The sequence below is a fragment of the Eretmochelys imbricata genome, chromosome 26 (assembly GCF_965152235.1).
Source record: "Eretmochelys imbricata isolate rEreImb1 chromosome 26, rEreImb1.hap1, whole genome shotgun sequence".
NCBI lineage: Eukaryota > Metazoa > Chordata > Testudines > Cheloniidae > Eretmochelys > Eretmochelys imbricata.
In genome coordinates, this window is record NC_135597.1 from 14732604 (window position 1) to 14757045 (window position 24442).

Genomic DNA, 24442 nt, shown 5'->3' on the forward strand with positions numbered 1-24442 from the left:
ATGTCCCATGATACGGAGAAACAGTGGAACTTAGATGGTCAGGCTGAAAACCCAGACCTTATTGAAGTCAGTGGCAAAATACCCCTCCACTTCAAGGTGGCAGAATTTCTCCCTCAGGGTTTACATGCATCCCCAGCAGCCTATAACTCTGCTTAGGAAGTTTCCACAAGCTGCTGAAATAAGCAGTAATAAATAATTAGATCTTCTGTTGACTAATTGCTGTTCTCTATCTCCAGGAATCTCAAAGCACTTGAACATTAGTTAAGCCTCACACCCTTGGTAACTAGGTACATTTTCAGGGAAGGAAAGGACATTGTCTGAAAATGATTACTTATTATTATATCAAGTCTTCAAAATGTTATAAGTGACTCAAAATACAGAGCAAAGCTTCATTTTAAGAAAGAGGGTGCTTATGGTTTATTTGCCCATCAATTAAATGTAGCCAACTCTGGAGAGTAGCTTGGCCATTGTTTAAAAACTCATATCAACACTACAGAATGTCTTAGGTCAGACAGTGAAAAAAGCATTGCATCCAATTGAAACGGCAGGCTGAATGCAGGTACCAGAGTGGGAATTTGTTCAAGATTCCAGAAAGTGTCCAGGTATTACCAATACCCAAAGTGGTCAGCACGTCAGGTTTTATCTCAAAAACCATATCACGTGATTAAACAGCTGAACATAGCTGGCCTATGAATGGAAGCCTCTTTCCTTCCTATTATGGCATCACTTCCTGGATGCGCTATTTGACCCTTTCCTCTATATGATGTCACTCCTTGTTCTGATCTACTTCCTGGAAACGGAAATCGCATTCCATCCAGACAGGACTTCTGAGACAAAACCACCAAGTGGCATTAGGAGGTAAGCTGTAAACACAGGAGCTATTACTACTAACAGCCCCCCCCAGCGGGACAAAAACAGGGATGGGGCAGAGTGAAGGGGAAATAAGAAAGGACTGAAGGGCTTGCATCGTTGCAGAATAAAGCCATTTGCCGTGAAGAAGGGAGCAGAAATGCTACACCTCGTCATTCTGTCTGCTAACATCCCAACTGCAAAATTCACCACACCCGACTCACACGTGTCTGCCAGCTTCAGAGGTAACAGCAGTTTGTTTAGCATTTTCCAGGAGATAACTGATCCTCCTCTGCCTTTCTCGGGTGTATTTGTTTGACGATCACAAAGTGGTCTCTGGACATTAAGGGCCTCCTCCTCTTCCTGGCTGAGTGACACAGGGGAAATGAATCTACTAAGTATAGAAGGACAAGACAAGAAGCCCCTCCGTGCATGAACTGTGCAGCTGGGGATTGTAACAAGGCAGGGCTTCTCCCCATCTTGGTAACGACTCCACCACACCCACGTCTCTTTTCGGCATGTTTATTCTCCAAACGTAAACAAAATCTCACCCTGGCTACAATTCCCAAGGGATTTCTCCCCTTTCCCTCTCAGACTCTCATGGCCTCCCCTCCCCAGGAAGTCCTGCAGCTCCTGACTCCTGCTTCTGTGCTCTCTTTCAAGAGCACCACCCCCCAGGGCTTTTCTCCCTGGAGGCCCCCTTTTAGAACAGTTCCTCTCAGGCGCTCACTGCCTCCCCTCCCAGGGGACCCTGACAGCCCTCCGGCAGCCTCCGAGTTCTCACTCACCTGGCCTCTCTTTCCCCAGACCCAGGAGTCCTCTTTTAAAGTCGAATCTGGGTCAGCTGATGTGACACAAGTACACTGGCTCTGCTCTCTCTGAAAGGGCCAATCTCACCCCTGTGACAGGATCCACAGACTTTGGGGTAGTGACGGGCTGGGGAGAGGAGTGTCTCAAGGATTTCCCAAGGGGAGTGCCTTCAGGAGTTAAAGGGGCTCAGAGCAGCATTTTTAAGGGGTCTGCCCAAAGCACAGAGCAGGTCAAAACGAAAACAAGAGAAGAAAGCGTAGATTCATAGACATGAAGGCTGAGATTTCAAAGCCCCCTGGGAGATTTGGATGCCGAGATTTCATTAAAATTAATGGCAACTGGCCATCGATATCCCTTAGAAACTTTTGGAAGTTTAGACTTCTGTATGGCATTTGACCTTCAGGGCTGTGCTCTAGCTTGTGGTATCCAGGTGGTCAGACTAGATGAGCACAGTGGTCCATTCTGGCCTTGGAATCTCTGAATTTATGAAATAGCCTGGAGATGGAAAAGACCAATTCACTCATCCAGTCCGTCTCCCTCCCAGGGCAAGATTGCTCCCTGCAAAAGCAGGCTGGGGTCAACACTGGATATCATAAGAAAAAGATACCTGACCCAGAGAACACAGTAAACATGGGCTGCGTTCCCTCCCCGCACACACTTTCAGACACCACCACTTCCATGGAGCTGCAAGCTGGGGGAATACACGGTATGTCTAATTTCTCTTAGATGTCACAAGAAGTACAAGAGTCATACAGAAGGAACAGAATCCTACTTGGAATGAGGTAAGACCCTGTAAGCAGGTGGTGTTCCCACTCTGCTCCTAACACAGCATGTGCATGCAAGCACACACATATACACTGCTCTGAATTTACCATCTCCCTGGGGTTTGCATGTATTATGGTTTTTATAACAAAACAGAAAACTCAGCCCAAGCTTTCTCCCATCTGGTTGTCAGGTGAGTCAGCAGAAATTATTCCTAGCACCTGCCACCAGCCCAACGGCTCTCTACAGGGTCCTAGAACCTGACCTTATCATATAGGTCCCTGAAACCTTTGCAATCCATGACTGAACCATATATGAATATGTACTACAAGTACAGGATGGTCAGAGAAAAGCTTGGAATAGGTGGGACCTACCAGGGTACAATCCAGACCAATGAGCAACTGTGTCACCCCTGTCCTGTAACTTGGGATGCCTCTGCAGTGCCTTGCTGCTGTAGCCTCCAATGTGGACTGCTCTCAAACAGCCACCAGCATGCAAGTCAGATTACGTGTACTGCAGCCTGCCAGCCACACTTGGGTTATCCTCTTGTCTTTTACCAGCCGTGGTTATACTGCAGGGTGACCCCAGCACATCCCCAGTCCTGGATTTTCCCCCAGAAATGTATGTCTTGTACTGCCCAGCCCTCTCCTGGACAGTCCAAATCTATTAAGTCCATTATTCCTTCAAGGGAATAATATACACAGAACTCGCCACCCTCAATGGAGTTATCTAGGCACTTTAAACACACTATATTAGATAAAACAATAGAACAAGTGTATTAACTACAAAGGGTGAGATTTTAAGAGAGTACAAGCAATGAGGCATAAAAGTCAGAAAGGCTTACAAGAAAAATACAGATAAAACACTTTCTAGTGTCTAATGTAACAAACTTTATTAGTTCCAAAGCAAAGTTTCTCACCACATGCTTCCAGCAGCATTACTGACCAAACTCTTCATGTCAGTTCCCCTCCCCCAGGGTCCAATGGCTGCTTCTTTTGTTTTCTCAGGTACAGAGAATGAGATAGGTAGGGAGAGAGAGGGGGGTGACTTGGGGTGTTTGCCCCCTCCTTTTTATCGTTTTTAGTCCCTCTTTGAAAAGCATTTCCAGCTAAAAACCAGGAGACAGGCAGTCTGCAGGAAGAAGGAGACTTCATGCTGTTTCTTTGCTAAGATGCAGATCTCTTTGTCCCTGCCCCCCTTCCTTGCCAAAGACCGGCCACTTGGTAGGTAAAGGCCCATTAGCTTTGCTGATACCTGGCTGGTGTGTCAGCTTGCCCTTTTGTCTTTGAGAAACTGGTTTAACCACTCTCCAGATTTATCTGGAAAACATACTTCAATCATTATTTCAGCTTATGTTCATAACTTTACATATAATGTTACTATATTCACTTTACCATGATAATACTGACCAGCAAATTATGAGTTTTCAGGTGATACCTCCAAGCATGCCTTGTACAAGGATTATTACACTAGTGTGTAGGGTGTGAATACATGGGTGCAGCCCCCTCAGGCCTCTGTTTCAGCCTGGCAGACTCCATGCTGCTAGCACATTTGTCAAGTTTAGGCTCAAAATTAGACAAGGGTTTTTAACCATCAGAGGAGTGAAGTTCTGGAACAGCCTCCCAAGAGGAGCAGTGGGGGGCAAAAACCTAAATGGCTTCAAGACTGAGCTTGAGAAGTTTATGGAGGGGATGGTATGATGGGACAGCCTACAATGGCATGTAGCCGATCTGTGACTGCTAGCAGCAAATATCTCCCATGGCCAGAGATGGGACACTAGATGGGGAGGGCTCTGAGCTACTACAGAGAATTATTTTCCAGGTATCTGCCTGGTGTGCCTAGCCCACATGCTCAGGATCTAACTTATCGCCATATTTGGGATCGGGAAGGAATTGTCCCTGGTCAGATTGGCAGAGACCCGGGGCACAGTGGGGGTGGTCGCCTTCCTTGCAGCATGGGGCACGGGTCACTTGCTGCTTTGAACTAGAGTAAATGATGGATACTCTTTAGCTTGGGGTTTTTAAACTATGATTTGAGGACTTCAGTAACTCAGCCAGAGGTTAGGGGTTTGTTACAGGAGCAGGTGGGTGAGGTTCTGTGTCCTGTAATGTGCAGGAGAATCGTAGAATATCAGGGTTGGAAGAGACCTCAGGAGGTCATCTAGTCCAACCCCCTGCTCAAAGCAGGACCAATCCCCAATTTTTGCCCCAGATCCCAAATGGCCCCCTCAAGGATTGAGCAGGGGGTTGGACTAGATGACCTCCTGAGGTCCCTTCCAACCCTGATATTCTATGATTCTATGAACTCACAACCCTCGGTTTAGCAGGCCAATGCTCAAACCACTGAGCTATCTCTCCCCCCATCACAATGGTCCCTTCTGGCCTTAAAGTCTATGAGTCTAAGTCCTCCAGGCCACTGTGCATCTGCACTGCAAAAAAAAAAAAGAAATCCCACCGCAGTGAGTCACGGAGCCTGAGTCTACACATACAGGCTCACAGGGCTTGGGCTACAGGGCTACATATAGTTGTGTAGACATTGACACTCAGGCTCTGAGACCCGCCCCTTCACTGGGTTTCAGAGCCAGTGCTCCAGCCAGAGTGAGAACATGTCCCTGGCTATTTTTAGCCCTGTAGCCTGAGCCCGGTGAGCCTGGGTCTATAGACTCACTGCTGCTGGTGTTTCTTTGCAGTGTAGACATACCCAGAATAGCAGACGACTGAGCAACATGGGTTAGTAAGAGAAGAGGTAAAAATTGAGCCCACAGGGAACCAGTGACCCAGAGAGAGCAGATATGCAACAGGGGCCAATCAACAGCCCCCAAGGGGCTGGTCTTCTAGCTGTTTTTCATCATGCAATTGCAAGGGGCAGCACAACTGATTTGGAGGCCCTCTCACAACACCTGGGTTTTCCTGACCGCCAGCCCCGGCTTCCCTCTTCGAACTCATGAGTATCCCCCATTGGTTGCAATGCCGTGGGCGCTATATATGTTTAACCTGAGCAACAATTCTAGACCTGCTCATCTTTGTCTCCTTGGCCTTCTCTGGGGATCGATTCAGATGTCACTCCAGTATAAATCGGGAGTAACTCCAGTGTCAGTGAAATGGATGAGAAGCTGGATATGAGTCAGCAGTGTACCCTTGTTGCCAAGAAGGCCAATGGCATTTTGGGATGTATAAGTAGGGGCATAGCGAGCAGATCGAGGGACGTGATCGTTCCCCTCTATTCGACATTGGTGAGGCCTCATCTGGAGTACTGTGTCCAGTTTTGGGCCCCACACTACAAGAAGGATGTGGATAAATTGGAGAGAGTCCAGCGAAGGGCAACAAAAATGATTAGGGGTCTAGAACACATTACTTATGAGGAGAGGCTGAGGGAGCTGGGATTGTTTAGTCTGCAGAAGAGAAGAATGAGGGGGGATTTGATAGCTGCTTTCAACTACCTGAAAGGGGGTTCCAAAGAGGATGGCTCTAGACTGTTCTCAATGGTAGCAGATGACAGAACGAGGAGTAATGGTCTCAAGTTGCAGTGGGGGAGGTTTAGATTGGATATTAGGAAAAACTTTTTCACTATGAGGGTGGTGAAACACTGGAATGCGTTACCTAGGGAGGTGGTAGAATCTCCTTCCTTAGAGGTTTTTAAGGTCAGGCTTGACAAAGCCCTGGCTGGGATGATTTAACTGGGAATTGGTCCTGCTTCGAGCAGGGGGTTGGACTAGATGACCTTCTGGGGTCCCTTCCAACCCTGATATTCTATGATTCTATGAAATCAGGATCAGACCCACAGTGTACAGGGAAGTGTATATTGTACTGCTTCCCTGCAGACGCTGGTGTGGTTCCTGGTTGATCGGCCCCTGGACAGCGCTTCCTTTGTGGACATACAACTCCGGGAGTGGGGTCACTTGGCTACAAAAAGGTGAATTGCGAACAGCAAGTAAAGACGGAGCCTCTTGGGCTCTTTGGGGGAGGGCCCTTCTTGATCCTTTTGCAGCCTTTCTTATCCACATGCACACACTCCCACACATAATACAGTATTTGCCTTCCAGCCAAGGAGACCAGATGAGGTTCTCTTGTTGCTCCTTCTTCTAAAGCTTGGTCTCAACTAGGAATATGGTCACATGTAGCATGGATTTAACACGTGCCAGCTACCCCTGACCTAAGCTTTGCTGCCTTTCCTGGGCAAGACAAAGACTAAATGGTCATTTCCAAGCAGTAACAATTCTGCTCTACCCCCAAATACCCCCTCAAAATCAGAATGTACCAGCCCCTGCCCCTGCCCAGGACCCTCTCTCTGCAAAGAGGGGAGTCTGGCACTGAGGAATCTAACCAAGTCTTTTGTATGGCATTAATTGCTGGGCCACAGGGTTCCTCCATCCTTTCAAAACAAAGCACTGGCTGCCCTTCTCACATCTTGTGAGCCTCACTGAGTCCATCAAGGTGAGACTCCCTTCCTGGCATTGGGGCCGGGGGAATGTTAGTGCTACTGACAAGCAGGTGTTTCTATCCTCCAGGGATCTGGGCTCCGCTACTGTATTTCTAACATCTCTTGCTGCAAAACCAAGCAGCGTACTCACCCTGAAGGACCTGCCCCTCCTGGATAGTGGCCACCAGCCGACAGGCGTAAGTAAGAAGGATTTAGAGAAGGGGCATGCTGTTGTTTTAATTTAGATGCAATAAATGAGCCAAAGGTGCTAACGTAACCTGGTCATTGTCCAAGGTCAAACAGTGTCCAAAAACGTCCGGGGTTTGGTATGCAGAGATCTCGGCCTGCTTTGTACCATGGCAAACCCACAAGGAAACAACATTTTAGCCTTTTACTAAAGGTACAGAAAAGAAGCGGGAACAGTGAAAGCCTTTGAAATGCAAAACATTAAGTAAGGTGTTCCTTTGAACTACATCCCTTGTTCCCGGTCCCGTTCGCTGGAGAGAGTTTTCAGAAGGGAAACCTCGCGCTTCCCCGGTGTTTGACAGTCTGTTAGATAGCATTGAAGATGGTAATAACTGTCCTTGGGTGGAAAAGAAGTTAGTTGAGCTGTCTGGAGCTGTGGTTAGCCCGATCCCATTTCATCCCAGGTTGGGATTCAGCTGGAGCCGGCAGAGTGGTGATGTCATCTGGGTCCCTCTCTCTGGCCCGGTCTGGTTAGGACATCGCTCGGCATCATGATGGTGGCGTCCCAGGGTCCCAGGAGATGGGCGGGGTGGCAGCCATAATGATAAGCTCACTCCAGTAGCCAATTTTTCTCCCCAAAGTCTCTTTTTTTAAGGACCCTGTGAGACGGGGTGTCAGTGTAACAGTGCCCCCTCTGGCCAAGCATGGCACAGCCTCTGGGCTCACAGCCTAGTGGGACTGACAGTCTATTCCCGGGGACTGGGGGCCTACCTTTTCTCCACGCCCAATTCCATCAGGGGGTGAGTAGGGGAACCCAGGCCTGACCAGTCCACCTCGGGCCCTTAAGCTAGATCAGCAGGATCAGGATTCTTCAACTTTGACAATGCCCTGAGCTCCTTCCTCCCCTCCCCTGGATCTCTGAGCTGACAGACCCACAAAGGGATGGGTGAGCAGAATAACCCATCCCTCTTGTTACCAGGCATGATCTTAAAACAGTCCTTGAGTTATATCAGGAGGCCTCTTTGTTGGGACTAATTCAGTCTGTCTGTCTCCCTTTCCTACTTTTGCCCAGCGATATTTGTTCTTATAAGTAATTGTGATCTTATAAACTCACTCTCGCTTTTTACAGTTGAATTCGAAATTAGGGTAAATTTGTAGGGTTAATTATCACAATAGTGTAGCCTATTTTTATTTAACGTGAATTTAGCAATGTTGTTTTGCACCACTGTGAGTTCGGCTCTGGTGGCTACACTCTCAAGTTCAATAGAAACAACGAGGAGTCCTTGTGGCACCTTAGAGACTAACCAATTTATTTGGGCATAACGTTTCGTGGGCTAGAACCCACGTCATCAGATGCATGGAGTGGAAAATACAGGAACAGACTGACAGAGCCAGAAGGGTACTGAGAAGTCACCTACTACAGGGCAGGCCCAACAAAGAAAGTAACAGAACGCCACTAGCCATCACCTACAGCCCCCAACTAAAACCTCTCCAGCGCATCATCAAGGATCTACAACCTATCCTGAAGGACGAATCATCACTCTCACAGATCTTGCGGGACAGGCAAGTCCTCGCTTGTAGACAGCCCCCCAACCTGAAGCAAATACTCACCAGCAACCACACACCACACAACAGAAACACCAACCCAGGAACCAAACCCTGCAACAAACCCCAGTGCCAGCTCTGTCCACATATCTATTCAAGGGACCCCATCATAGGACCTAACCACATCAGCCACACCATCAAGGGCTTGTTCACCTGCACATCTACCAATGTGATATATGTCATCATGTGCCAGCAATGCCCCTCTGCCATGTACATTGGCCAAACCGGACAGTCTCTACGCAAAAAGAATAAATGGACACAAATCTGACATCAGGAATCATAACGTTCAAAAACCAGTAGGAGAACACTTCAATCTCTCTGGTCACTCAGTAATAGACCTAAAAGTGGCAATTCTTCAACAAAAAAAACTTCAAAAACAGACTCCAACATGAAAAGAAAAGGAGTGCTTGTGGCACCTTAGAGGCTAACAAGAAGTGAGCTGTAGCTCACGAAAGCTTATGCTCAAATAAATTGGTTAGTCTCTAAGGTGCCACAAGGACTCCTTTTCTTTTTGCGAATACAGACTAACATGGCTGCTACTCTCAAAGACTCCAACATGAAACTGCAGAACTGGAATTAATTTGCAAAGTGGATACCATCAGATTAGGCCTGAATAGAGACTGGGTGTGGTTAGGTCACTACAAAATCTAAACTTAATTTTCCCCAATACTAATTTTCTCGTACTGTTATTCACACCTTCTTGTCAACTGTCTGAAATGGGCCACTCTCATTACCACTTCAAAAGTTATTTTTCCTCCCTTGGTATCCTGCTGTCAATTTAATTATCTCGTTAGCCTGACCTCGCACTTGGTAAGGCAAATTACATCTTTTCATGTATTGATACCTGCTCCTGTATTTTCCACTCCATGCATCTGATGAAGTAGGTTCTAACACATGAAAGTCTTATGCCGAAATAAATTTGTTAGTCTCTAAGGTGCCACAAGGACTCCTCATTTTTTCTGATACAGACTAACATGGCTCCCACTCTGAAAGTTCAATAGAGTTACCACTGCCACTTGTTTCAGATCTATAGCTTACAGGAACACATGAAGACCAAGGGAAGTAACACAGACACTCACAAGAACAAGGTCTAATATATTTTATCAATTTTATTCAAGTTACCAGCAAAGTTATGAATATCACAGCATATCAAATCCTAGATACATCCATGCACATAGCTACAGTCATACTCACATCCTCCTAGACAGTATTAGGGTCTGATGGGTCTCTGCTGGATTGATCATCAGTAGAGGGATGGTTCCTGCTGGAGTTTTCCCCATCTGTAAAATGGGTCTAACGATTGTAACCTGGGTTAATGAGTCTGATGAGAAAGGGAGCCACACTTGTTGCTAGGTAGATGAGAGATGGTGAAAACTGCAGTGTGCTCACCTTGCCAACGATGTTGAGCCTTGTAATTGGGCGAACCTTGTGGGGATGAAAGACTGACTAATGCGATTGCTGGGACAATGAGAGGAGGACAACTCTGCCTGAGGGAATATGAGTGATCCCCTGACTATCTCCCCGGACTGAGGGGAGTGCGGGTGATCCCCCAACTGTCTCCCCGGCCTGAGGGAGTGCGGGCGATCCCCTGACAGTCTCCCCTGTCTGAGGGGAGTGCAGGAGACCCCCTGACTGTGTCCCCCGGCCTGAGGGGAGTGCGGGAGATGCCCTGACTGTGTCCCCCGGCCTGAGGGGAGTGCGGGCAATCCCCCAACTGTCTCCCCCTCCTGAGGGGAGCGCAGGAGATCCCCTGACAGTCTCCCCCTGGAGGGAGGGTGACCATGAGAGACAGAGAGCCAGGGGTGCGGGAGAAAGAGTGAGTTCTTGCAGTGCTGTGCAGGTCCCGTGGAGCAGGCTGGGCAGCAGGATGGCGGGACAGCACTGGGCATGCTGGGTAATGGTAACAGGGATGGGGACCCTAGGACCAGCCTCCTCGCACTTACCCTGCCTCAGGGCATTTGGGGGGCAAGGATGGGCACCTAGAGAATTGGACCAACACACACAGGTTACCCCAATGGCCCCCAATCTTTTTACCTCGCGGCAGGGCTGCAGCTCCAGGAGGAGGGGATGTGGACAGGGATAAGAGGGCCAAGGCTGGGGTCCCAGCTGGGAGCAGGGGTGGGTTTGGTAGCAGAGCCCCAGGGCCAGCAGCCAGGATCCCAGGCACAGGGCCAGGAGCGGAGCCCTAGGCGCAGGGCCCGCAGCTGGGGCCAGGGCCAGGAGCGGGGCTTGGCAGCGCTCCTTCCCTGCCCCCTCATGGGGGCTGACCCATGCTCATTCCTCCGTGCCCCCCTAGGGGGGGCGCGTCCCACAGTTTGGGGACCTCTGCACTAAAGGAAAAGCCCCTGCACCCTTAGAGTAACGTGCAGTGTTTGGGGCCATTAGCGTATTGGAAACAAACAGAGCCTGCATGGTATTTAGGTGCAACTCTGCAATGAACTCTGGGTAGGGTACCCTCTGCTCTTGGGCCTTGAACAGTGTCACTACACCTACACCCAAAGCTGCAGCTCACGAAAGCTCATGCTCAAATAAATTGGTTAGTCTCTAAGGTGCCACAAGTCCTCCTGTTCTTTTTGCGGATACAGACTAACACGGCTGCTACTCTCAAACCCATAGAGGGGCTTTAATTCTATTTGTCGTTGAATTTCAGTGTACCATCAATTTAAGTGCCTCCTACACCCCGCCAGGACTCAAGGCAATAGGGGAGTCAGGAAAACAAAAAGCCAGTGGTGAAGGTAAGTGAGCATCTGTTGGCGGGTCAGTCCTGTGCTGTAAATGTAATTTATCCTGTTTATATTTTCCAAATCAACTTGGCCTTGGTTTCTTGTGAGGGGAGCTTTCTTGAGTTTGGGGGAAAAGCATGGGGGGGGGGGAAAGTACCCCCAACTTGACTCCATCTCACACATCCCCACCCCATGATGAGTATGTGACCGTTCCTACCAGTTCCCGAGACCGTTATGATGCCCATTTCCTCCCTGTGCCGTGAGGAATCATCTCCTAAGAGAAGTGGTTGAGGCGCCATCACTTACGTCATGTAAAACTGAACTGGACAACACCCTGGAGAATGGGGCACATGGGACAGCGCCACCTGGCTCCGGAGAGGATGGGCAAGATGATCTGATAGGTCCTTTGCCAACTCTAATCTCTGTGGGCTGGGCCACACTGTGACTTTGGGAGTCACAATCTAGTCCCTACTTCCCCCTTGCTCCCATGGGGAAGTGAAATAGCCCCCCTTTGGCTAACATAGCCTGCTTCCCTCTCTGCACCAACACTTGGACATGGGCTGACACAGTGGGCAGGAATTCAATTTGAGTGACACCTGTTGAACGTCTCATGCTGCCAGTACCAGAACATCCCTGGAATTTCTCAATATTATAGATGGCAATTTCCTAACTCTAAACGTGCTGCATCCAACATGGAGGAAATCTCTATTAGACCTCATCTTAACAGATAAAGAGGAACTTATTACAGGACTAACAATTAACGGTAGGTTTGGTAGAGAGGATCATGATCTGATCATCTATATAATGTGCAAACAGAATAAAGTCCTGACAAGTGAGATAGATAGATTAGATTAGATAGATGGGGCGGATGGGGATAGATAGATAGATAGAGAGGTGGGGCGGATGGGGATAGATAGATAGATAGATAGAGAGGTGGGGTGGATGGGGATAGATAGAGAGAGAGAGAGAGAGGTGGGGTGGATGGGGATAGATAGAGAGAGAGAGAGAGAGAGAGGTGGGGTGGATGGGGATAGATAGATAGAGAGGTGGGGTGGATGGGGATAGATAGATAGATAGATGGGGTGGATGGGGATAGATAGATAGATAGATAGATAGATGAGGTGGATGGGGATAGATGGGGTGGATGGGGATAAATAGATAGGTAGATAGATAGATGGGGTGGATGGGGATAGATAGATAGGTAGATAGATAGATAGATAGATAGATAGATAGATAGATAGATAGATAGACTTGGTGCTTTAAAAGAGCCAAATTCACAAAACTGAAAACAATTATGATCCAAATAATCTGGGAGGAAGAATTTAATTAGGAAAATATGAAAGATCATTGGAAATTGTTTAAGAACACTGTAACAGATGTCCCAAAAGCCACAATCCCACAACCAGGAAAGAAAGCCATACCAGTTTAAAAAAACCAACCTGATTTAGCAGGGAAGTGAAGGCGGAGATGAAAAATAAAAAAATATACATAACAAATGGAAGACAGGGGAAGTTGATAGTCATGAATATAAATCAGAAGCTATTAATTGTAGAAAATTGTAAAGGGAAGCAAAGGGAAAGAAGGAGAAATCTATGGCCAGAAGAGTTAAGGACAATAAAAAGGAGATTTTTAAGAATATTAGGAACAAAAAGAATCCTGACAATGGTATTGGTGCATTATTCAGTGGAAATGGTACAATTATAAGTAATAAAGCAGAAAAGGCAGAAGTGTTCAATAAATATTTCTGGTGTGAATTAGGGACAAATAAAAACATATTTGGGATGTAATTTCTTCATATGGTGATGATAATACTCTTTCCATTCTACTAGTATGCCATGAGGATGTTAAACAGAAGTGACTAAATTAGAAATTTTTAAATCAGCAACTCCGGATAACTTGCATCCAAGAGTTTTTAAAGAGCTGTCTTAGGAGCTCACTGGACTGTTAATGTTGTTTTTTCAATGAGTCTTGCAATACTGGGGAAGTTCCAGAAGTCTGGAGAAAGGCTAATATTGTGCCAATTTTTAAAAACAGTGAATGGGATGACCTGGGTAATTATGGACCTGTCAGTATGACATTGATCCTAGGCAAGGTAATAGAGCAGCTATTATGGGACTCAATTAATAAAGAATTCAAGGAGGGTAATATAATTAGTGCCAATCAACATGGGTTTATGGAAAATAGATCCTGTCAAACTAACTTTATGATGAGAATGATATAAAATTAACATGGTACACATTAAATGGATATAAAGCTCGCTAACTGATAGGTCTTAAGATATAATTGTACAAAAGGAATCATCATCAAGCAAGTGTGTTTCTAGTGGGGTTCTGCAGGGATCTGTTCTTGGCCCTACGCTATTTAACATTTTTATCAATGACCTGGGAGAAAACATAAAATCATCCCTGATAAAGTTAACAGATGGCACAGGAATTGGGGGAGTGATAACTAATGAAGAGGACTGGTCACTGACACAGAGTGATCTGGATACACTTGGTAAACTGGGCACAAGCAAACAATATGTGTTTTAATATGGCTAAATATAAACCAAAAAATTTAGGCCATACTTTCAGCACGGGGGGGACTCTATCCTGGGAAACAGTGACTAAAAATAACTGGGGGGCTATGCATAAGGTCCCTGGAAAATGTTGTGGCCAAATGCGTAAAAAGTAGAATCTTGAGTGGGAGTCAAAAGCTTATTTTATCTCTGTATTTGGCACCGGTGCGACCACTGCTGGAACACTTTGTCCAGTTCTAGTGTCCCCAATTCGGGAAAGATGTTGATAAATTAGAGAGGATTCATAGAAGAGCCATAAGAATGATCAAAGGATTAGAAAACCTGCCTTATAGTGATAGACGTAAGGAGCTCAATCTATTTCATTTAACAAAAAGAAGGTTAAGAGGTGACATATCATAGACTATCAGGGTCAGAAGGGACCTCAGGAGGTATCTAGTCCCACCCCCTGCTCACAGTAGGACCAATCCCCAATTTTTGCCCTAGATCCCTCAAGGGTTGAGCTCACGACCCTGGGCGTAGCAGGCCAATGCTCAAACCACTGAGCTATCACAGTCTGTCGGTATCTACATGGGGAACAAATATTTTATAATGGGCTCTTCAGTCTAGTGAGAAAGGCATAACACAGTCCAATGGCTAGGAGTTGGAGCTAGACAAATTCAGACTGGAAATAAGACATACATTTTTAACAGCAATAGTAATTAAATTCACCTTTGGAAAAACTTACCAAAGGTCATGGTGGATTTTCCATCACTGGCAATTTTCAAATCAAGACTGGGTGGTTTTCTAACAGATCTGTGCTAGGGATTATTGTGGGGCAGGTCTCTGGTCTGCGTTATACAGGAGGTCAGATGAAATGATCACAGTGGTCCCTTCTGGCTTTGGAACCGACGAATTGTGAGGGGCAGTGACCAGACTCATTCAGTCTTCCCCCCGCCTAGCCCACAGGCAGCCCCTGACCCCCTGTACAGCCTCCAGCAACATGGGTAGCCTGCTCAGGGATTTACGGGATCTCCTTTTACCCCTTACCCATCTGTGCAGGTGTGCAGCAGGACTCACAACTGATCCCTGTGAAGATCAGAGCTCATCCCCGCATTGGGCACAACGTGTGTATTCAGGAGATCATGCACACTGCATGTAATGGGGCATTTATAATGGGACATGCTTTTAGCCTCCTCACGTCCAGTTGTCTGTGTAACAGATTCTCACTTAACTGCTTTGACCCTGAACACTTTGCAATCACAGGCACAATGTGTCAAACAAGTGGAATTAAAGCTCCTATGTCTGACACCTTCCTTGACAAAACTGCCAAAGAAGAAGCAGAGAATGTTTCTTCTGACTTGGTCTGTGGGAAAGGATGATTCTTCCAGTCATCCACCCCAGACCAATCCATTCCCTTTCTGACCATCCCCAGGGGCACACGGCAAGGTCACCACAGCCCTCCGGAGTATTACAGGAAAGGATCATCAGAGGGAAGGAATCAGCAGCCAAATAAATCCCAGAAGAGAACTCGCAGACAAAAAACAGGACTTCCAGGTATTGCGAACCATGCCAAGATGAGATCTGTCAAAGAGAGATTCCCCCCCGATATAGCCCAGGCCCAACAGTAAAGGTGGTCCGTACATGGGTCTCAATGGCCAAGTCAATCCTTTCCCCACAGCGATAGACCTAGTGTACCAGGATTAGTTCCCTCTCCATCGTAGGATACGAGGATCCCAGCTCTATGTTCCTTCATCCATGGGCTTCATCCTGCTACCTTGGATGGAGTGGATGCCTTGGGAAATAACAGAAATGGATATTATTATTCTGGGGTTGCTTTGTCATTGGCACGTCCCGCCTCCAATGGTGCCTCAGGTCAGGATGGCATTGGGACCAGTTCCAGCAGTGGAGCCCAGCTGGGCGAACAGAACATCCCTGCCCTGGGACCCTTTAAATCATACCACTGTATTTCTCACTGCAGGTGCGTGTGAGGATCATTGAAGGCCGTCAGCTCCAGGGAAACAACATCAAGCCCGTGGTGAAGGTCTTCATTGGAGACCACGTGTACAGGACGAGAATCAAAATGGGGAACAACCCCTATTTTAATGAGGTGGGTGAGCATCCTGTGGTTCCACGCCTGCTTTTGGGGACTTACCAAGCCTGTGCTGGAGAGGGCTCTCTAGTCTGTGAGCCAATCCCAAAGTCAATGTAGGATGGTCCCAGGGCACCAGTTATTGAGGGAGTTGGAGGCGTGATTGAGGAGGGATGCGGACGTTCCTGTGAGTTACAGTCTTCCTTCCCAGGGCAGTGTCTGGACTGCACTCCTCGGTGGGGCATGTAGGGTGCCAACCCTCCAGGATTGTCCGGGAGTCTCCAGGAATTAAAGGTTAATCTTTCATTAAAGATTATGTCCTGTGATGGAACCTCCAGGAATATGTCCAGCCAAACCTGGCAACCCCTCGCTGCATGGGAGTGGGACCCTGAGCTCCCCAGAGAGCGCAGGCAGGTTTGGGACTGCGCTAAATTTACCTCTCCTCGTTTTCCTCAGATATTTTTCCGGAACTTCCATGAGACGCCTACTCAGGTCTTTGACGAGACCATAAACATACAGGTACAATAGTGAGACCAGAACCCCTCTACCTCTGGAGCTGGCTTCCTGCATCTCACAGCTCACTGGCAGGACCCTCCCTGCTACTCCAGGTATAGGCCAGATGAAGGGCAGGACACACCTCGCATCACGTCTCTTCTACCTAGTTGACCCGAGTCCCCACTTTTGCTCTCCTGGCGCTGGAGAACCTTAAAGCACCCTGCCCTCTAAGTCTTTTCTTCTAACAGTTGGATGTTGAGTCTGTTTGCTGATGCACCAATCTTGATGTCAATCAGCGTTAATGGGCCATTACTGTGCATTCCCTGAGCATGCTCAGTGGTGTCTTCTGACTGCATAAGAATTAATCATGGTCCATACATGGCTATCACAGGACACTGTAACCTGAGTCTTGGTACAAGGGTAGAGTAGGTCAAAGCAATTATAGATTAACAAGTTTCAGAGTGGTAGCCGTGTTAGTTTGTATCAGCAAAAACAATGAGGAGTCCTTGTGGCACCTTAGAGACTAACAAATTCATTTGGGCATAAGCTTTGGTGGGCTAGAACCCACTTCATCAGATGCATGGAGTGGAAAATACAGTAGCAAGTATATTTATACATAGTACATGAAAAGATGGAAGTTGCCTTACCAAGTAGGGGGTCAGTCCTAACGCGACAATTCAATTAACAGTAGAATACCAAGGGAGGAAAAATCACTTTTGTAGTGGTAATGAGGGTGGCCCATTTCAAACAGTTGACAAGAAGGTGTGAGTATCAGCAGAGGGAAATTAGTTTTTGTAATGACCCAGCCACTCCCAGTCTTTATTCAGGCCTAATTTGATGGTGTCCAGTTTATAAATTGAAAAGGAGTACTTGTGGCACCTTAGAGACTAACAAATTTATTTGAGCATAAGCTTTCGTGACCTACAGCTCACTTCATCGGATGCATTCAGTGGAAAATACAGTGGGGAGATTTATATACATAGAGAACATACAATGGGTGTTACCATATACACTGTAACGAGAGTGATCACTTAAGGTCAGATATTACCAGCACTCTAAGGTGCCACAAATACTCCTTTTCTTTTTGCGAATACAGACTAACACAGCTGCTACTCTGAAACCAGTTTACAAATTAATTCCAGTTCTGCAGTTTCTCACTGGAGGCTGTTTTTGAAGGTTTTTTTTGTTGAAGAATTGCAACTTTTAAGTTTGTTATTGAGTGACCAGGGAGATTGAAGTGTTCTAATCTGAACATTATAATTCCAGGATGTCAGGACAAATCTAACATCAGGAATTATAACATTCAAAAACCAGTAGGAGAACACTTCAATCTCCCTGGTCACTCAAAAAATTTTTAGTTCTTCCCCCTATTTTCAGTTAATGGTGTCAAAGCAATATTTTCAGTGCTGTGCTTAGGAAAATAGAGCAGCTCAAAATCTCTCGTTCCAGTATGGCCAGTTCCGTGCCAGTGAGACCAATACTAGAATACTGTGTCCAGTTTTGTGCCTGCATTTTAAAATAGATGTTGATAAATTGGAGAAGGTTCATGAGAATGTTTAAGGAGTAGAAAACATGCCTTATAGTGAGAGACTCAAGGATAGTGACCAGATAGCAACTGTGAAAAAACGAGACAGGGAGTGGGGGGGTAATAGGCACCAATATAAGAAAAAGTCCCAAAAAACAGGACTGTCCCTATAAGAACGGGCCATCTGATCACCCTACTCAAGGACCTTAATCTATTTAGCTTATCGAAAGGGTAGGTTAAGGGGCGTGTGACATATCCGGTGACTTGATCACAGTCTATAAATTCCTGCATGAGGAAATGAAATTCGAGAATAGAGAGCTCTTCAGTGTAGCAGCCAAAGGTATAACAAAATCGAATAGATGAAAGTTGAAGCCAGGCAAATACAGGAGCAAATTTTTACCCCTGAGTGTAATTAGCCGTTGGAACAACTTATCAAAGGTCATGGTGGATTCTCCATCACTAACAATTTTTAAATCAAGATTGGATATTTTTCTAAAACATCTGCTCTAGTTCATCCACAGCTATTGGACTCAAAGAAGGAATTAATGCAGGGAAGTCTGGTGGCCTGTGTTATGCAGGACCAAATGATCACAATAGTTCCTTCTGACCTTTAGATTTATAAATCTATGGACTTTATATTCACAGAGCCTAGTTGCCATTTAGAGCTTTCAAGACTTGAACTCCAATTCTTCTCTGCTTTGCACTTTATGCAGTCATTTCTCCTATGCAAGCTGCGTGGAGAATTCTGATTTTGTAGAATTTTACACAGGTGTAAGTGATGAGACAGGGTGCAAGGCGTTGAAGAATCAGGCCTACAGACCCTTCAGGCCTCAGAGCTGGGAATTGTGGGTAATAGATCCATCATGCTGTCCCTCAGGTGGGTGGGAGTGAAGAAGGGGGCTTTACCTCCTAGCACAAGAATGGTGAACCGAAGTCTTGGGTTTGTTTGTTAGGTGCTGAACTCAAGGGCAGTGCGAGCGGATTCCATCATTGGAGTGTTCAAGGTGAGTGACAGCTGATGTAATAATCTTGGCAGAGCCAGCTGACTGGACCATGCCAGTAGATATTTTCCTGGTGATATTTCCCTGATGATGTTGCATACATGGGTGTGGCAACCAGCGTACAGGCAATGCTCACTCCCAAGTAGAGCTGGTTGAGAATTTCCTGGAAGGGAGGGAGCAAGAGAGAGAGAGAGAGAGACCAGCCCATCTCAGAATAGCCAATAGCCAGGTGGTTAGGGCACTTACCTAGGGTATGGGAGACCCACCTTCATGTCCTTCCTCTGAATCAGGCAGAGCAGAGCAGACCTGAGCTACTTCCTCCTCCATCACAGCTGAGTGCCCTAACCAGTGGGCTGTTCTAGTGATGCACACTCATGCTCTGGTTTTGGTGAAAGGTTTCAAAGGGCTCTGCTTGTCCCAGTGCAAAACAAAACAAAGGCCAAAACTGTGAAAATGTGTGAAATGGGATTCTTGTTTTCTGGCCAGCCCTGCTCCCAAGGGGCTCTTTAGGAATCATCCGTTGTCTCCAAGTAGCGATCTCCACAATTGGTTACAGTTCTCAAGTGGGTCAATAACTTATCCTTACTCCAGTCATTCATTAAAATTTTACCTATGAACACTCTCCCCCTTACCTTGCTCCTGCCTCTGGCACATTGTGGTAACGTGCGGATGAAATTGTCTGTCTTGTCCACTGTAACGTATGTTCCTAGATTTTTGTCCCTGTCTCTCTCCTAGTCAGTCACCACTTTTCTAGGCAGCCAGGAATTGGGTGTGAACAGCTGTCCCTGAACCATGACTTCATCTACTGCTCACTGAAGCTGGTCAGGCACTTTTTAACAAAATCTTGGTTTTCTGAAGCTGGACATTTTCACAGAAACACATCTATTTTGACTGAAATTTTGCCAGAAAGGTTTCTCAGGTCCAGGATGGGATTTCTGGTCAAAACCAGAGCAAGAGACTGCCAGAATAGCTACTTGTCTAGAACACACCTGGGATGTAGGAGTCTAAGGTACTTGTCTCCTTAGCTACTTGTCTCCACTTACTGGGGGATCGACACGTGGTGATTGACCCACCAGGGGTCAATTTAGCGGGTCTAGTGAAGACCTGCTAAATCGACTGCTGATCGCTCTCCCATCGACTCTGGTACACCACTGGAGTGAGAAGCATAAGGTAAGTCAACGGGAGAGTTTCTCCCGTCGACCCAGCACGGTGTAGACACCGCAATAAGTCAACCTAAGGTATGTCAACTCCAGCTATGTTATTCACGTATCTGGAGTTGTGTAACTTAGGTCGACTTTGCCCCATAGTGTAGACCTGCCCTAAGGTTCAAGTCCCTAGCCTGAATGAAGGGAATGCCTTAGACGGCCAGCTATTCGCCATTCTGGGACGGACTGGTCAATCCCTCTCCCCAATATAAAAGGTCTTAGTTTTGTTCTGCATTGGAATGGAAGCAAATGTTGAAACATCAAGATTTTTCATTAAATCTTGTTTTGGAGCCAGCCCAATTCCCCCACCCCATTTCCCAGTACCACGCATGACAGGTGTGATGGCTTAGACCTTTCCCCCAATCCGGGATGCCACCTGATGTGCTGGGATCCCACTCAGCCCTGCCAGCCTGGGATTTCCCTTGCACTGGGTTGCTGAGCCAGGCTCTCTAACCCCTTTCCAGCACACACCCAGATTACTTAGCAAATAAAACAAAACACGCAAACTAAGCTTGATTCACTAAGGAAACAGGTTAAACATGTAATTTCTCACCCTAATTGTTGACTTGGGCAGGATGCAGAATTTCTGTAGCTCAGAGTTCCAGTTATTTCTCTTTAGACTCTTTAGACTGTCTCAGTCTGGACTCAGCCCTTGCCTTTCCCTCAGCTTAGTTCCTTTGTCTCTTCAGGTACTTTCAGCAGTCTTTCTTCTTGGGTAGGCAATGGAGGAGAATCCCATTGGCCTAGCCTCCCAGCCTTGAATAGAATTGACATAAGGCGGGAAGCCTTTGCTTCCAGTGGAAAAGTACCAGCCGTGTCTAAGGGGGTATTTTTCATCAGGTGACATTACCACCGGATCTTGTAGCGTCAATGCAGCATCCCAGGAAGCTCCTCAGGGAGGTGGGAGATTAGTGTCTTCAGAGTTGTATTGTCCTTCTTAAATGGCTCATTCAGGAAGATTGCCTGCTGTCCGGTGGGTGTTTCCCCAAGTACACACACAGTTGTAATTGTTACATAGTCAGCATTCCTAACTTCAGATACAGAGATGATACAGGCATACAAATAGGATAATCACATTCAGTAAATCAGAACCTTTCCAATGAGATCTCACAGGAGCCATCTTGCATAAAGTATATCTTAGTTATGCCATATTCACATCATAAGCATATTTCTATACAGAATATGGAGCATCACGTCACAATAGGAATGAGCAGAGCCGGAACAACAGCGGCTAGCTTAGCTCTACTTTGCCTCTGATTTTGTGTCTCTTAGGCTTGAGCTATCACTCACGTCGGTATAAGTGATGTCACTCAGCGGTGTGAATGAGTCACCCCGTGAGTGACATAAGTTACAGCGACCTCACCCCCGGTGTAGACGCGCTGTGTCGGTGGGAGGGCTTCTCCTGTCGATATAGCTACCACCCCCTGGGGAGGCGGAGCGCCTCCGTGAAAGGGAGACGATCTCCCTTCAGCGTAGTAGCGTCTTCAGGAAGTGCTCCAGCAGAACGGCTACCAGTGAAACGCAGCAGCATGGTAAGTATAGACTAGCCCTTAGCGTCAGCGCGGCCTTGTGCCGTGCTTTTAAGTACAGAACAAGGAGTCAAGTGGTCCAGGTTCTATTCCAGGCTCTGCCGTTAAGTTTGGGCACATCGTTTTGCCGCTCTGTGCCTCACTTTCCCCACCTGAATGGAGATCCTGAGAGAGAGAGTGTTAGAGGAATGCCGGGTGGTGTTGTTATTGTTATCCCCTAACATGCTCCATTTCCCTCTCCACAGCTTGAGGTTGGCCATGTGTACGACTCTCCCGGTAGGTGAAGGCTGTTTGAAATACAGATACCTAGTCACTATTACTAACTCCAGATACAGAAATGATACAGGCATACAAATAGGATAATCACATTCAGTAAATTATGACCTTTCCAATTATACCTTACAAGACCCATCTTGCATAAAGTACATCTCAGTTATGACCTGTTCATAGCATAAGCATATTTTCATAAAGAATATGGAGTGAAAGATCACACACCCCTTCAGGTAGTTGAAGGCTGCTGTCAAATCCCCCCATCACTCTTCTCTTCTGCAGACTAAACAAGCCCAGTTCCCTCAGCCTCTCCTCGTCTGTCATGTGCTCCAGCCCCCTGACCATTTTCGTTGCCCTCCACTGGACTCTCTCCAATTTGTCCACATCCCTTCTATAGTGGGGGGCCCAAAACTGGACGCAATACTCCAGGTGTGGCCTCACCAGTGCCGAATAGAGGGGAATAATCACGTCCCTCGATCGGCTGGCAACGCTCCTACTAACGCAGCCCAATGTGCCATTGGCCTTGTTGGCAGCCAGGGCATGCTGCTGGCTCCTAGCCAGCTTCTCTGGGTCACAGTGGTCCCTTGTGGCCCTGGAAGCTGTGACTGGAAAGAAGCTGAGTGTGGGGTGGGAAGAATACGATGAGTTGCACAAATAGCAGACGCTGCTGTCCTTCTCTCCCAGGCCATGCTCTCAGCTGGAAATGGCTCAGCCTTTACCACCCTACTCATCTGAATGCGGGCTTGAGAGGCTACTTGAAAGTCAGCCTTTGTGTCCTAGGAGCCGGGGACCAGGCACCGGTAAACACCACCTATGAAAGGGACATGACACCGGCAGTGATCCCGCTGAGTTCCTACCCCATCCTGAGTCCGTGCCCAAACCACCGCAGTTCCCTCCCACGGTCTTGGGTCTACTGATATCTGCAAAACTGATATCTGCAGTTATCTGATATCTGCAAACTGATATCTGCAAAACACGAACACAGCCTGCACCTGCCTTGGCTGTTCCAAGGCTTCCCTCCAGGACCCCGCCTCAGGCCGTGGGCAGCGGGTATCGTGGGCAGGGGTAGGCTGTGCCTTCCCGAACCGCCTAGCGTGGCCCCGCCCACACCCCACCCCCAGGCCAGGCCCCCTCCTGCGGATCCCAGAGCACTCTGCCTTGGCTGGCCCGGGCTGGCTGGGGCTGGCTGGCCTGCCTCCCGCAGGGCAGCCAGTGCCGGGGCCACCCCACCCGGAGTACCAGGGCTGGGGCCTCGCCCCCTGGCGGCCTGGCACTGGGGTTGGGGGCTGCGGTGGGGGTGCCCTGGGCTCCTGCGGGGGAGGGGAAGCAGAAGGGGGGTCAGATGGTGAGGGGCAGGGCCTTGGGCACAAGGGGAGGGGCCGGGGGCTAGCCTCCCCCAATGGCCGGGTCACCAGCCGCCCATGCTTCGGGCCCTTGTTGGAACTCACTGAACCACCGACCAGCAAGGCTCAGCAGTGATTAGCCTGAGTCGAGAGTGATTCAGCAGAGGAGCCCTGCGTTGTCGGAAGCGCTGAGCTCCCGCGGCACGTCGAGGCAGCTGTGGGTGCTCAGTGTCTCTGCAGATCAGGTCACTCTTTGCGTCTGCACTCTCACCCTTCCATACCTGGCTTCGTGCTCTGCCCACCCCAGGCCATGCTCTCTGGCCCCTGCAGGCCGCCATTCATACACAAGTGCCCCAAGATGGCTCCCGGCCGCAGCACAAGGGCCCAGTCTTCCTCCCATTGGAGCCCCTGGCAGAGCCCTCATTGCTCCAGGGGCATCAGGATCTGACCCTAACACCGCACAGGCTGCAAAGTAACCTGCTCACCACATGCCTTTGGCTCTCTCTGGAGCAGTGAGACGCCTGGTCTCAGACACACCACATCCCCTCCTCTGCTTCTTCCATTGCTCTGCTGGTGGGACTGTCTTGCGGTTGTGTTCTGGGCCTGTCTACATTCCCAGCACTCTTCTCTCCTCTCAGGAGCTGGACAAGTCTATGGAGAGCGAGGATGTCGAGTCCAGCCTTCTCAAGCCTGCCGCGATGCCTGTATGCATGGCCACCTTTCAGCTCCGCATATACAGAGCCGAGGATATACCCCAAAGTATGTGTCATATAGCGCAGAGGATACCTCTCCGTGGCCTGGGAGTCAGAGCTGGTGGATGGGAGCCAGGACTCCAGGGACTATTCCTCGGTCATTTCAGCTCCTTGGGCAGGGTCTGGGCCTTGTGATGTTTGCGCAGCACCTAGCACAATTATGGCTGCTACCACAACATAGGAAGCACAAGGGTTTGACAGTCCCTGTGGCTCACCCCTCTGCAGTGACAGCTCCTAGAGGGGCTGGAGGCAAATGCATTAGGATCTTTGCCCACTATTGTAGGGTGGCCTGCCCCCCACTTTGCCTGCCTGCTTTCCAATGTCATCAGCTTCCTCTGCCCTTGTAGACCCTTGTTACCCTCGAATCCCGTCCCTCAGCCGA

At 47.9% G+C, this 24442-nt stretch overlaps 1 protein-coding gene across 1 annotated transcript in view; it reads left to right on the plus strand.

The window, feature by feature from the left end:
• The window catches only part of FER1L5 (fer-1 like family member 5), an 80159-nt gene continuing 55717 nt past the window's right edge, over window positions 1-24442 (plus strand). Inside the window, exons 1-12 of the mRNA XM_077805569.1 lie at window positions 1-66; window positions 6242-6333; window positions 6929-7037; window positions 11282-11366; window positions 14911-15006; window positions 15284-15405; window positions 15830-15958; window positions 16397-16459; window positions 18914-18964; window positions 21941-21971; window positions 22650-22765; window positions 23947-24067. Coding sequence (XP_077661695.1) covers window positions 1-66; window positions 6242-6333; window positions 6929-7037; window positions 11282-11366; window positions 14911-15006; window positions 15284-15405; window positions 15830-15958; window positions 16397-16459; window positions 18914-18964; window positions 21941-21971; window positions 22650-22765; window positions 23947-24067 — 1081 coding nt within the window. The remainder of the gene's footprint in view (window positions 67-6241; window positions 6334-6928; window positions 7038-11281; window positions 11367-14910; window positions 15007-15283; window positions 15406-15829; window positions 15959-16396; window positions 16460-18913; window positions 18965-21940; window positions 21972-22649; window positions 22766-23946; window positions 24068-24442) is intronic.